This window comes from Polypterus senegalus, chromosome 9 (genome assembly GCF_016835505.1).
Source record: "Polypterus senegalus isolate Bchr_013 chromosome 9, ASM1683550v1, whole genome shotgun sequence".
Classification (NCBI taxonomy): Eukaryota; Metazoa; Chordata; class Cladistia; order Polypteriformes; family Polypteridae; genus Polypterus; species Polypterus senegalus.
This window is the reverse complement of record NC_053162.1, coordinates 175514588-175530122: the sequence shown is the minus strand read 5'-3', so window position 1 is coordinate 175530122 and position 15535 is coordinate 175514588. Positions and strand designations below refer to the sequence as shown.

Here is a 15535-nt window from a genome sequence, read left to right as displayed (position 1 = left end):
CCCTTATAACAGATGGCACATCAGACATTTGTAGTAACAAAATGCATTTCGGTAGTCATTCCAACAGCTGGTGCATCACAAGCATCAACACTGATTTTATGAATCCCATACCAAAATGGCATATGAGACACATGCATTTTATTTGTCATTCTAACATATGACATTACATTAACACTGCTCTTCTCATCCCATACCAAATCAGATACAACAAACATATGCACCATCTGTTGGAATGACAAATGCAATGCATTACAAACATCATGCCCTGCTTTTATGAATCCTACAACAAATGGCACACAACAGCAACATGAACATATATGTTGTCTGTTAGGGTGACCAATACAATGTTCCACATTTTCACAAGTGCTGCTGTGACACTTGAAATTTTTTCTCTGGTGGCACCTCATTCTCTTAATCATCCTTCAGAGGTTTCTGCACTTCATTTGAAGTCCACCACATGACTGCCTGTCTACAGAGGGTCCGCACAGCTGAACTACAACTCAACCACGTGGTCGATGGAATTGTCAGCCTGTGGCCACGTGAGCATGTTACTGAACTTACGCTATGATGTCGTACAGAAGGATGCCACTCTTGTACTTGTTATCTCTCTCTTTTCTGGATTTGCTTTTGCTTTGTTACTCATTCCTTAACATTGTTGCCTAATCTTATTTGATTTTTATTTTCTTGTAACTTATTCTTCGAAATCTTGTAAAGCACTTTGAGCTCCACTGTTTACATGAAAATATGCTGTAGAAATAAATGATGTTCTTGTTGCAGACAACGTGATGCCCACCACATGCTGTATCTTGCATCACATGGTCTTAACCGAGGATAAACCAGGGTGAGTGCGAGACACACAGGCAGGAAGTTACTAAAATAAACAGCTCCTTATTAAAATAAATCATATATATATATATATATATATATATATATATATATAAACAGATATTTTCATGGCGGCACGGTGGCGCAGTGGTAGCGCTGCTGCCTCGCAGTTAGGAGACCCGGGTTCGCTCCGGTTTCCTCCCACAATTCAAAGACATGCAGGTTAGGTGGATTGGCGATTCTAAATTGGCCCTAGTGTGTGCTTGGTGTGTGGGTGTGTTTGTGTGTGTCCTGCGGTGGGTTGGCACCCTGCCCAGGATTGGTTCCTGCCTTGTGTTGGCTGGGATTGGCTCCAGCAGACCCCCGTGACCCTATTCGGTTTCAGCTGGTTAGACAATGGATGGATGGATATTTTCATATGTCTCTCTATTATAAAAGAAAATCTTGAGACGAGACAACTGTCAAGTTATTTTTTCCAAGTCCTGCCCTCCTCTCAACCATTTCCAGTTCATGCCCCACGCCCGTGATCCTCTAACCTTTCATTGGTGTGAATGCTTTTGTCAGACAAAGTTCCTGCGCTCTCAGCTCTTATACATTTTTATTTTTTCCTCACTTTAAGTTCCCAGTTAAACAAAGGAGATGTATTATGTCCAAATCTTATTGATGAATTTCATCCTAAAGGGTTATCAACAGAAGAAATGAGTACACGGGCAATCCTAGCACCAAGAAACGATGAAGTCAAACAATTAACGCCGAAAATGTTGATCGGTTACACGGCAGATTGGTTAAATGCGTATCAATAGACTGAAACAGTTGGTGGTGATGGTATGGAAGCTGAAAATATCAACTTACAATATCATGTAGAATATCTACAACCGTTAACACCATCTGGTCTTCCACCAGCCGAATTACTGTAGAAAGACGTATCGTAATCTTAGTGCGTAATTTCTGTCTGAGTGATGGGCTATGCAGTAGGACAAGATTAGTTGTATTCAAAACTGGTCAAACTATTCTGACATGTAAAATTTTAACAGGCGACAAGAAAGGTCATGTAGTACATCTTCAGGGGATAACATGAGACACCAAAGGAGATCTTGATATGACATTTGTAATAAAATGTTTTCAGTTTCCCGTTAGAATAGCTTTTGCTATGACAATTAACAAATCACAGAGACAAACATTCGAAGAAGTCGGTTTATTTATTAGAGAGAAAGAAACGAAATTCACTCACAGGCAGTTAAACGTTGCGTTGTCACGATGAAAGTCCAAAATTCAATGCAATATTGACGAAAAGTTATACAGTAAAATTGTACGTTTAAAAAGAATTTGCGTGTTAATTTAGCCAAACAGAACGAAAACGTATAACGCAACGAATACATCAAACGCAACATGAACATTTTTTCATTTTATTACGTTTTACTATGGTTAATTACTTGCTGTAATGTAAAATAGTTAGTTCTATTATGCATATGTAGCAATTCCCATGAAAATAATCTGTTTAAATTGTACATCCACTGACCCATACCGCAAAGTGGCTTATATATATATATATATATATATATATATATATATAAAATAAGCTGAAAAGAGGAAAGTGCAGAGACGTCCATAATGAAAACCTGGACATCCAACTGGGATAAAAGTTCACCTTCCAACAGGACAAAGAAAGAAAAGACACCACAGGAGCGGCTTAGGGTCATCTTTGGGGAGGCCCTTGGGTGCCCAGCCAGAGCCCACACTTTGAACCCAATTGACCATCAATGGAGGGGCCTGAAAACTGATGTCAGCCTACCAGACCTTGAGAGGATCTGCAGAGAAGAGTGGCAGGAAATCTCAAAATTCATGTGTGTGACACTCGTTGTGTAAGACCCCAAAAGACTCCAGACTGGAGTAGTGAGTACAGACTTGTGTCAATGGGAGATTTTATAATTTTTAAAAAATTTGCAAAAACCCCTCAAATCCTGTTTTCACTTTGTCATTCTGAGGTGCTGAATGTTCCTTGACAGGTGGAAAAAAAAATGAATTACAACGATTTTAGCAGAAGGCTGCAGCAAAGTAAAATGTGAAAAAAGTGAAGGGGTCTGAATACTTTCTGAATCCTCTGTAGAGTGCGTATGCAGACCCCTTCTGAGTAAGGTGTCAGTGTTTAGCTCCAACATTACGCCTTTCCATATTATGTAGTAATGACTGCATGGTACACTAGGCTAATCAGAGCAAATGCAGCAACTGAACTGATTATTTGAGCACATTGGGTAATCAATAAAAGGGTCCCAATTCAACAGAAAAAGTGGCAAGCAGCGGGTAAACACACACAAAAGCTACACAACGTAAAGGAGCCCGGTGTTCAGATTTCCTAGTAATAAAATAAAACCCTAATGCATGAGGTGCCGTATCACACAAGGATGACCATTTACCTTCATTGTTGCTGGCATTCGTGAAGTCCTGGCTCTGGACGATCTTCTCCACTATATCATCAGCGTCTATTCTGGTGTCGTCTAGCCAGGTCGGGTGGTTCTCTACGGAGTCTTTCTTTCTCCTGTTTAAAAGTAACATTTGGCAAATCAGCAAAATAAAATCGGGATAAGAGCAGCAAAGCTGTGATCAGGCTGGTGGCCTTTGTGCCTTCAGTTTGCTTTCTTTCCGTTTCTCACACACACACAGTCCCAACTACGCAGTTTCCATTAAAATCAAATTACATTTGGGGGTAGAAAGCAAAGAGCTGCAGCTGATCTGCCGCCCACAGTGGTAACCCTTGAAACTCGGCCTCACTTCTGTGCGTTTTCTGCTACTTTAATGTAACTGGCCAGAACCTCATCATGCTTCACTCAATATTCACGTTCCACCCCTCAAAATAAATGTCAGGCATTTGTCGTTTAAGGTTTCTACTTCTGTTATACACTTGTGATGCAGCAGAATAAACTGAAGAATTCAGTAACGTTTTTATTAAAAAATGCACTTTGAAAGCTTATTCCAGCACCCATGGAAACCATAATAATATTCAATCATTATTAAAAAAATGCTGGTAAACGTGTCTGGGACAGGCAGAAAAATGATTATCAAATATCTACAGGTAATATGTCTAGTGTTACTGTTTTGAAGCAGTACAAAAGCAGGATTCCTTTTCTCCACTTTTTCAAATCAGTACCCATAGCATACGTATCCACTAGTGAAGACCCCTGGCCCGCAAGTCATTCTGAAGGGCAGATCTTACTCCTAGAACATATATAGCTGGTAAAGAAATGATACTCTGTACCCACCCAAATAAGCGTAGCTGTAAAAAGTTGTGCCCTCTGATGGTCTGATGCCCTTGTCTAGGGTTTGTTCCTGCCTTGCACTCTATGCTAGCTGGGATGGGCACTGCCACTTCCACAACCCTGTTCAGGACTAAGCGGGTTAGAAAATGGCTGACTGACTGACTGTATAATGTTGCAAGTAACCCTTCAGCCCGTATATAAAGCTGGGCTACCAGAAAGCATACCTGGACTACCAAGTTTGCAAAGCTCTTAGCCCAGCAGACTGTCCACCCCGTTATAGATGGACTGTATAACAGCACACAGCCAGCTTGGTTGTCTCCTAAACAACATCCCAGAATGCCAAAGGCACAAAACGAGACTATTGTATGCAAGCAGGTTTTATGGCAAACAAATAAATAAAGCATTATTTCTTAAAAGGCAGGCCACAAACCTGGAAGGCCGATCTAGCGGAAGTGCAGGCCGTGGTGGTCGGGGAGGCCTCTCGGGCCGGATGGGCTCACGTTCGCTCTCCGTCGTCTCCACCGTCATGCTGAGTCCTCCAGACGCACTGCTGCTTGTTGAGGTGTTGCGGCGGTGGGTCAGGTCTGACATACTGGATGAACGTGAATGCTCAGTGCTGTAGCCTGCAGACAACAATAAGAAATGGGAGTCTTTGTTAATAACAGTAACAGGTGGTCCACAAGCCAACCCTAAAACAAAGCACACACGCACCAGACTAGCAAAGGAGCTCCTTCTGTATGGTGCTCAGCCAATGGCTCTCTGTCCATGTGTACTATGTAGTGCCCACCATGTGGCATTTTTCCACAGCAATGGCTCATTTTATAACTTATCACCAACACCAAAAACATGATGGAAATGTCTCAAAATAGAACTCTCTTTTGAGAATTTACAAAAAAAACCAAACAACTGTACTGTGAGGATCAAATGTTAATAATGGAAAAGGAGAAGGAGAATTGGCTTCTGATTAATAAAGTATCTATCTATCTATCTATCTATCTATCTATAGCCCTGCACAGGGTAAGTAATTCACAAAGATGAACTGAAAGAGCTACATGCATCCAAACGGGGAGTTTTACGCACAGCTTCCATGTTACTTTGGTGCTGCTCCACTTCGCTGCGGTTGTTGAAGCTCCACAAAAAGGGTTTGGCTTTATTTCCAAAACTCCGACTCGTCACGCCTCCTTTACTCAGTGACGATGCCAGACACTGCAAAGTGGACAGTTCAGGTGGCTGGAAACAGCTGGGTAGGCAAGCCTTAAAGCCATTTTTTTTAATTTAGAGTCCCATTTATTGCCCCCTTGGAGATCAGAGCCTCACAATTCATTGACAGGCCGAGTGAAAGTGAGCGGCTCAACTGATTGATGATTAATCAAAGGTTGTGAGGTGGGGGGATCCCTTGCACTTACAATGACCAGATAGAAGTATTCCAAGGGGCCTGGCTTCACTAAACCCAAAAACTACCCAGGCAATTGCCCCGTACCTTCGCCTAAACCTTCATCTCTAAAGCCTCCAGAAAAACACCTCATCCTCCTTTGTGGTGGCTCTGAGGCTAGGGATCTGCACTGGCAATCGGAAGGTTGCCGGTTCGAATCCCGTAAATGCCTAAAGGAACTCTGCTCTGTTGGGCCCCTGAGCGAGGCCCTTAACCTGAAATTGCTCCATTTTGGGTATGACGTTAATCCGCATCAATCCCTGCAAGTAGGCCTTCCAACCTGCAGGGAGAAACCTGGGAGTTGGTGGCAGAATTGGCACTCCAAAAGCTATAAAAAAACCTCACACTGTTTCATTCCATCTGAACGGGTGTGGTGCTGAGGTGTGACCCGCCGCCCGCATGGCTGCACTCGGGTCCTAATCTGGGATCCAGAGTTGCTTTGTCGTGTGGTGGGTGCGGCAATGCGCTGTATTGCTAACCTCCTTTGTTCTCCTTTGGCATTTTCCTTATCCACACTGGAGGTGCACCTTTCTTTTCCATCACACCTCCTTATCACAACCAAATTCTATACCATTGCATCTTCATTGTGGTCTGTGCACAGACTGAGTTTGTGTGGTCAAGCAGATGACAAGTCTGACATTACTGTTGTACGTCCTGCTTTTAAAGCATTCACTTTTAGATGTTGCGATTTGTTTGATCTTTTTACAAAGTTCTCTCAATTGAATATGACGGGGAAACATTTACCGATAGTATTTAACATGTTCTTTTACAGGTTCAGATTTCTAAGCCATGACATTGGGTCAAAGTCAGCGGAAATCGGTGGCCGGTGCAGATTAAAGCAAGTGCAGAGAAAAAGTAAAAAGTCAAGTCAAACAAGAACAGATAGTAAAAACAAACAAAAAAAAACAAAATAGCACCTCAGTAATGTCCTCCTCATCCACTCCGATGTCACATCACATGACTTCAGATGTGTGGTACTTCAGACTTTGTGACCTCATCGTTAGACCACGTCAGTTTACATGACTTGACAGTCACTGCGTAGAGCAAATTTAGTAGGCCTGCCTGCTGACCTCACAGCCCAGTCGTGTTTGTCCCTTGGCCAACAAGGTGCTGCCTGACGGAGCCGGTGCTGTACAAAAGGTACGGCGAGTTTAGCCATCATCTCAGCCCCTTTATTTCGTTTATCCATTCCGTTGCAGCACATGAAACACGAGACAGACAAGCTCCTCTTAAGTTTGTGAAGGTCTAAAACAGCCGCGTTTCTTATTCCTCGTCGCTACACTTTATGCACTGCGATTCCAGCCGAGTGCTCACTGCTTGTCAGCTCTCATGTGCGCAGAGTCCACCCCAAGACTAAAGAAAAAAATCAAACCCTTTTGTCGGGGTGCATTGCTGGGTATGTCAGACTACACAAATAACATCAAAGGAATGCGCTGCCAACCGCCTCCGACTCTCTAAGGTTATGCAAATGATGGCTATGACTGAAAACTGCTGGAAAAGTCATGTAAGGCGACATGGCGTCAAGTTCGATGTAAAAGTGGAAAATACCCAAATTTAGGCCAGTGGTGAGCTTCTGGTTCCTGGGATTGATAGAAAAGCATCATACACACTGTTGTAGCTTAGGAACAGAACCCAAAGATTACTCGCAGGCGGTCTAGACCCCCTTAGCTATCACTCACACAGCTGGATTACCTGATATCTTGGAGTGCTGGCTGGCATAACTGGAATTCCTGGAGTGTCCCGTGTGAAATACTTCATCTGGACTCGACAGGCTCTGGTCTGGCTCTTCTGGCAAACCTAGAGATGAGACAGAGAGAGACAGGGGGAGTTGAAATGAAATTTCCATAAGCACTGCAGCGCAAGACAGAACGCTGAACTTCTGATGGCATCCATCCTTACATCATCAAACTGGCTTTTCCTAATCAGGATCAGAAGGATATGAAGGCCCATGCCAGCGGTACTGGGCCATCCCATGATCCACTTGTACACACCAACAGTTACTTACACAGGAATAATTTACAAGTCAACACAATTTATTGGATAGAAATTTGAGGAAAATCCAAATATCCAGAAGAAAGTGTAAATGCCACACGGTGACTGGGTTGGTCTTCCAGGCCAGTGTCTAGCTGAAAAATCAAACAGGCACACATGTATTTGGTATTTATGTGTGTAGGGGGGTGGAATAAAACTAAAACTGCATGAACACTGAGACAACATCATGTCAACTCCACACAGCCAACTTCGAGCTGACTGGTCACCATAACACACATCTGGCAAGCCGGAAAATGGAGAATCAACAACAACATTTATTTATATAGCACATTTTCATACAAACAGTAGCTCAAAGTGCTTTACATATTAAAGAATAGAAAAATGAAAGACACAATTATAAAACAAAATAAATCAACATTAACATCGAATAAGAGTAAGGTTCAATGGCCAGGGGGGACAGAAAAAACAAAAAAACTCCAGACGGCTGGAGAAAAAATAAAATCTGTAGGGATTCCAGACCATGAGACCCCCCAGTCCCCTCTGTGCAAAATCCACATCAACACACTGAGAACACGCAAACCCCACAAACTATGACTGGGCTGGTTGCCCCTATCTGGCCAATTCAGAGTGGAGCGGAGCAATCAGCTTACAAGCTTGGGCACAGATGGCCGCAGATGCACTTGCACGCAGGAGATGTGCACGTTGGTCTGTTTATAGTTCAAGTGTTTGCTGTTCTGCACTGTGAGGTTGCACAACCTGCCCAAAGATTTTTCTTTACCTTTACATGCTGGTCTTGCAGTGCCACCTGCACAAACTTTCATCTTTTGATGGTCTAGGTGATTTCTTGCCATGAATTTGTGGACATTTGGCGAACGCTGTGTGCTTTTAATGTTGGATTGCGTACCGTAGGTGCGGGTGGCGATGCTTCACTCAAATGTTCCACCAATCAGAGCGGGTTTTGTTGTCACGTGTGTGATCACCAAATTCTAGAGGCACTGATCAGAAACATGTGGGTCCAGGCACCAGAACCAGAACTGCCATGTGAGGGGATAACACAGTGTCTCTCTTGTGAGCCTGGGGAGAACAAGGAGACTTCACAGCACCAGGCCAGGCTATGGCTCAAGCACAGGAGCTGTTTTTTGTTAACAATAAAGCACAAACTGTGATTTTGAAGTAGAGAGATAAAAAAAAAAAAAAAATTAAAATTGTGGTGACACTCAATTTGCAAAGGCCAGGCATGAGGTGCCTTTAGAATGAATGCCAAGACAGATGTTAATGTTGAATCAGCCCCTCAGAGAACACGCTGGGTTTGGAGAAGAGCAAAGGGTTAATAAAGCATATTAAAAGTTACCAGGAAGAGTACTTTTTTGCATCTCACCATTCTGTGCTAGAGTTTCTGCAGTATTTACAGTATATTTCCACTCCCTATCCTACATATTTTATATTGTGGCCACTAGGGGGCATCACAGATCCACAAGCACAACCACACAATGATATCCCTGAATTGAAATGGCTGTTTATTTTCACAGACCGCCTTCCTCCTCTCACAGTAAACACTACAATACAATCATCTCCTTTTCTTTCTCCCAGGTGAGTTTTGTCCTCCTTCTATCCCAACTCTGACTCACTGGACAAAGTGGAGAACTCCCTTTTAAACGTGACCTGGGAGTATTTTCAGCACCAGACCACAGCCTCCAGGAAACACTTCTGGGTCAGGAGGTTCTCCTCCAAACAGATCCCCCCTTGAAGCGCCCCCTGAACCAAAGGGAGCAGCCTTATGGAACCTCAACTCCTAGGCTGTCCTGCAGATATCCAAATGGGGCTTTGTCAAGGGTAATGCTGCCACCCTGTGCACAGGGGAACAACATGCGGAATGGGGGGGGGCAAATCTCCCACTGCCCCTCACTTCTTTTGGCCTCCTGACTGGGAAAGGGAAAGCCAACCAATTATAAAGCCCATCCTCATTACACTGACCTCACACCCAGGTAAGGATCCTATATCCAACCCCGCTTGGACGCCAATCCACCCAATTCTCCCATCACTCTGTCATCCCAAGCAAGTCTCCTGGCTGAGACGGGGAACGTCGTCCTTTTCCAGACCACTCATTATTGCTGTTTGGATGTCTGTCTGACCATTTGCCAATCATTACAAAAAATTGCTGAATCAATGGTAACACGATTTTAAATGTGCGTTGCCATTGGTCCAATGTAAAATATAAGCTACATGCGATATGGGGGGTGTATAACAGGAGAAGGAGAACTGAAAAATTAGCGCAGACGCTGTGACTGCAGATCCCATCAGGCAGCAGGAATGCGCTTTAGCTGGTGAGAAGTTAAACTAAGTTTTGTAGCAGCCAAAGCGCAATCTCATCTAATGTGGAGTTCCACTTGAAGTGGGAAGTCAGAATTTGAGTTCCCAGTCAGAATTTACATCTGGAACATCCCCCTTTAAGTCAGATTTCCAACTCGGAAATGCAGGGTTGTTCTGGCAAGTCAGAATTTGTCCGACTTCAGGTTATGACATCAATCCAAATGGCGATGTACACTACGGACTTTAGTGTCTACTGTAGTACTATCCTGCTTATTAGTACTTCTGTCTATTTGTCTCATTAAATGCGTTGTGCACACAGTCCTCTCCAAATGACTATTTGTGCGGTTATCGACTTCCATTTATTCCGGTGGAGCAAGCACAACAAAGGCTTTCCTAAACACATCCTTATTGGTTTTCCAAATGTTTTAGTGGAACGCAGTCAACTCGGGTGCGACATCATTCCCAGCTCCGACTTCCAAGGTAAATGGAATGCAGCGGAAGACCACAGGCACATACACAACAAGTGCTGTGTTCTCAGCTAACCTGGATCATAATATCAATGTCTGGCTGGATTACCGCTTTTGTGCACGAGTAAGTCTTTTTGTCTCATTATGGGCCATGTTTAGCCACCTTGAATCTCCAGAAGTCCATTTTATTTGCACCCTGGCAATGCCAGGCATGTCGGCTAGTAAATACTGTGTATATATATGAGTTAAAGGAACAGTAAAGCTTAAAGTAGAAGGAGGTGAAGGGGCACAATGTTTAGATAGATAGATATGTGAAAGGCACTATATAAGAGACAGACAGATATGTGAAAGGCACTATATAAGAGACAGACAGACAGATATGTGAAAGGCACTATATAAGAGACAGACAGACAGATATGTGAAAGGCACTGATAGATAGATAGATAGATAGATAGATAGATAGATAGATAGATAGATAGATAGATAGATAGATACTTTATTAATCCTGAGGGGAAATTTGTGCATCTTGTGCGCTTACATACACCCCCCTATACACTACTGGTCCAGCATGTCAATCCAAGTACAAGGCATCAGCTATTTCAGGCAGTGTAAGTAAGCCTCCTTGTAGCTAAAGAAAAACGGAAATCAGCTCACATCGTATACATACTGTATATGCACTCACACACACTTGTTACGCATATACAGGCGGTACACTTAACACACACACCCGATACATATACGTTCTATCTACACTGTATTTGTCATCGTGGGCCTTAAAGGCTGCGGAGCTTAACACTCCAACCTTCCTGCTGGCAGGAGAGTATGGCACATGAGCTGGCATTTCAGGATTCTAGTACCCCACTGTGTGAACCAGCTGAGAGCGAGTGGGTGAAGGTGCGCTCATGTGCAAAACAACCACGAAGAGAATTACATAACCGAAAGCAAGCACTCAGAGATGACTGCATTAACAACGGATGCAAGCTAGAAAGAGCATTCCAAGGGTGAAGCGAGCATGTGAGTACACGTGAGTGCCGGGGGCATACGTGTGCTTCCTTGAGCAATCACTCAGCGACTGACAGGACCTTGTGGTAATGTATGTACACTCAATTCCCCCCAGTAAGTATGTAAAATCTTTAGGGCCAATCACAAAAAAAAGCATCAAGGACATGGCACCAAGTCAGGCTTTTATAGTCCCCCATGGTCTTTTACCTGAGCTGAGAACAGAGGTGCGCGACTTAAGCTGCCGTACGGTGCTGATGCCAGTCGTGGCGATGCTGTTTGCCCCAGTACCTTCTCCCTTGCATTCCAGCTGCAAGGAGTGATCGTGCCCAGGCACCGAGATGGACTTGGTGATGTTAGGAGGCCTGGAATGAAACGAAATAGAACAGAAAATTAGGGACAGCTGATATGAGCCACACTTTGAAAAGATGAGCAAGACAACAGTCGCTTCAGTCCTTGGCAAGAGACCATGTCCAGACTGCCAGGGCAGGTTAGGCCTGGCTGCACCAAGGATTGTATGTAAAGAGTACAACCATTGCACTGTGTGCCTACGTTGTCGATACTCGCCTCCCGATTGTTTTTGTAAGCTATCAGGGGAGACTGAAGCAGCCCTGTTGAGGAGATCAGGACTCCAAGGGTGGGAAGACAAGCAAAGTGAAAGAGATTCAGAGTCGTAAAATGTGCCATTGCCAGGCTGCACTATGACACATGATTATCTGTTTCACACATCAGTCATCAGCAAGAAAAACAACAACTGTTCTCACATATATATGCCGATTATGGACACCACCAAAAATATTTTATGTTTACCTAGCAGATGCCTGCAATTCACTGACTCTACTGGAGTTAGCTACAAAACTTACTGGGTACCAGCATCCTGGTCCCCAACCCAGTAAATGTCGCCAGTCTGCACACAGAATACAACAGAGGTCATAGGTCAGTGATGACTGCCACTAACATTCTGTCTTTATCTTTTATTACTGTGACTAGACTTCACTGTGCACCACACTCACGAACACTGCCAAGATCTTGCATTAAGTGACATTTTGTCTTTGATGACTACGAGACAGGACACTGGTCCAAAATTTTAGCTGAGGCCACTAACTCGGCTTCCTCCTGTGTGGATAAGGCCTGTGATTCACGAAATCCATGAACATTCTACTGCAGTCTTACTGACGTGTAACTGAGGGGCCTCAGAATTGACATGATGACTAAAGTAGTTGAAAATAAAACCACCAGGTACATCCTATATTTAAAAAGGAGATGGCTGAACGTACCTAGCATGTTTCTCCAGAAGAGTCGACTACAGCAATGAATAAGAGCTCCACACACACATTCGTATACCTGCATGACCTGCAATCAGTGCACCAAACATTCCATATGGTGATCGGGGTCCTGTTAGAGCTCCAGAGCTAGCTGAACACAGAACTCTTACTCTGTCTAGAAGAGCACTATATAAATGGAATTATAGTGCCAGCAATTTTTCTAGAGTAAGTTGGGGGGCCACCTCAACTACCACCTATGTAGAGTATCCACCTGGACGATGCGACGTTATCCATTTTTTGCACCAGAATGCTCACTACACATTAACTGTTAGGTGGTTAAGGTGTGAGAGAGAGAGAGAGAGAGATGGTTAGAGGCTGATTAGGTGGGGGCAAGAATGGACAAGGTCATGATGTGCAGTTTAGGCCGAGACTCTGAAAAGTGCAGAGTGTACCCCAAAGAGTGCCCCAGTCATCTTTTAATGATCACAGAAATTCAGAACCTCAGATTAAAATCTCATCTGAAGGACAGCACCAATGTGAACAGCCCAGTGTCCCAGTCACTGCACTGGGGCATTGAGATCTACAGGCAGACCACAGGGTAAGTGCCCACCACCGATGGCCTCACCAACACCGTTTCAGCAGCAATTCAAGCTTTTCCTAATATGGACCCCTTATCCAAGGACAAGATGGGCACAAACATGCTTAGGTTCAGGTGGCATGGATATGGAATACATGATAAACCAGCTCTATAAAACTACAGGGAGTGCCATCGTTTAGGACGTGCATCTATTAAAGCAGACAAATCACATCGTGCAAGGATGCACAATCTCTAAATAAAAAGGCACACCACTTCATACTCCTGGCAGCTTCACACAGAATGGCCACTTGGCACAGGACAAACGCACTCGGATGCTGTGTGTGTGTGTGCGTTTCAGTGTGTCCCGGGACACAGCACTGCAAAAGCATCTGCCAAGAACTGCCAGACCACACTCACCACTTTAGTAACGCGGCCTGTACTTACGTTTTAAAGCAAGGATCCCCTGACAGCAGCGTCATTCCTATTGTCACCTGATTTGTGGGGAAAAAAGGAAAGATCAGGAATAGTGTAGTAATGGAGGCAAATAATCAGCTTTGTAAAAAGACAACACACAGGAGGACGACTTAAACACACTCCACGCAAGCAGCCTCAATGCTGCCCATCCTGCCTGTCGTGAAAGGTTGGCACCAGGTAGAGATATCCACTCATAAATTTAATACCCCCTAAAAGTTGGAGGGCAGCTCCCCAAATTGGCTGAACCCAGGAAACAGGACATTAAGCAGGGAGAGACAGAAAGCAAAATCAGCCTGAAGGCGTGCAGTCACATTTTGCGCCAACTGATATGAAGGAGTTGGTGTGCACAGTTCAAACGAGAAATGGGCCTTTCAGCCCAACACGTCTCGTCAAACAGAGTTCAAACAACGGGACCAAACCAACGTCAACATCTGAAGGTCAAAGGTGCTTCACCATCCCGAACTACTAAGTAACTTCACACTGAAGACAACAAATATGAGGAGGAAGAACTTTGGCCCTTAGGGTGCTCTTAATGTAGGGTCCACCAGAGTCTCCCTTCTTGTGATGGCAGGTTTACGGGCATTTAGGATTTTTGAAAGCTGAAAAAAAAGGAGGAAGTAAGGTGGTTTGGTGCTCAGTGGGGAAACGAGTACAAGGGGTGCCAATCAAAAAGCAGGCTCACTGTGAATTCCTAGCCTTGACAATTTTATTGTGCCCAGGGTAGGTTTCATTCTGTGTTAATATATATATATATATATATATATATATATATATATATATATATATATATATATATATATATATATATATATATATATATATATATATATATATATATATATATATTCCAAAAGGATCTTTCAAAGGCTGGGCTCATACGGAACATCTGAAGATTGACCCCACCAGTCAAATTCCACACCTGTCCTTATCCCAAAGAGTGGGTCATGCTGGGGCAGACACTTGGCACCAGATGTTAAGAGTCCCATGAAGTACCCCATACTGCCTTATCTGGTGGATAAGGGGGATAAAAAAAAAAGATGGATTTAGAAAATCTTCAGACTCTTTCACTTTCTGCACACTTTATTGTGTTGTAGATTTAATTTGAAATGGAGAAATCTGACGTTTTTGCTCATCATTCTACACTTAATAACCCATTACGGCAAAGTGAAAAACATTTTTCAGAAAGGCTTTCTGAATTTGTTTTTTTTAAAAACAACTCCTAATATCGGCCTTCACTCCCCTTCAGCACAAATTTGCCACAATTCAAGAGCTCCCATTCAAAAAGCTGCGTCTCTTACCTTTAGAATGGAGTTGTCCTGCCTCGTGTTCTTGGTGTCATACCCTTCTAGTAAACAGCAGCGAGCTGTGGAGCCTGAGCCTGCAAACTCCGCCAGGTTGAGGTCAGCAAATCCAAGCTGCAAAAACAGGAAGGGGCAGAATGTGGAAACGAGATGACGGCTCCTTGTTGGCCTCACACTGACCTTTAACATTCAGCCTGGAATCGCAATTTCTAGACTGCACTACATTTAGAAGGGCCGGACCCCTTTCAAGATAGGAACCTGTGAGGACACTTTGTAACCTGATGTGCTCAGAGCCCATAGGCCAAGCACGGCTGGGCCAGAAGACTTTGGTGACCAAGTTGAGACACTACTGGATGTGGCATTAGGGGGCACTAGGGGGTTTGCTTTCCCACCAAATCCATTCCTGGAGGACCACCATGGCTGCAGATTTTCATTCTAACCCTTTTTTTAAATAAGTGCCCTGCTTGTGCTGCTAATTAACTTCTTGTGAATAAATTTTCATTGAATTGCTTTTTTAAGATTTGTTCCCCTGAATGGTCCTCTCAGTTGCTTCCTTTCTTCCCTTAAAAGGCACCCAAACAGAAATGAAACGTGAAGTGATTGAGCCAACAGAAGACCAACTAAGTCAGGGCCTCAAAC

The 15535-nt window shown here is 43.7% G+C and overlaps 1 protein-coding gene across 2 annotated transcripts in view; it reads right to left on the bottom strand.

The window, feature by feature from the left end:
- LOC120536039 (protein FAM102A-like) overlaps window positions 1–15535 on the bottom strand; it is a 122624-nt gene that overhangs the window by 916 nt on the left and 106173 nt on the right. For both annotated transcript variants that reach the window (XM_039764349.1, XM_039764350.1), the window contains exons 5-10: window positions 14894–15010; window positions 13566–13612; window positions 11490–11644; window positions 7204–7308; window positions 4510–4702; window positions 3240–3361 (exon numbers count right to left, since the gene is read on the bottom strand). In XM_039764349.1, the coding sequence (XP_039620283.1) occupies window positions 3240–3361; window positions 4510–4702; window positions 7204–7308; window positions 11490–11644; window positions 13566–13612; window positions 14894–15010 (739 nt within the window). The remainder of the gene's footprint in view (window positions 1–3239; window positions 3362–4509; window positions 4703–7203; window positions 7309–11489; window positions 11645–13565; window positions 13613–14893; window positions 15011–15535) is intronic.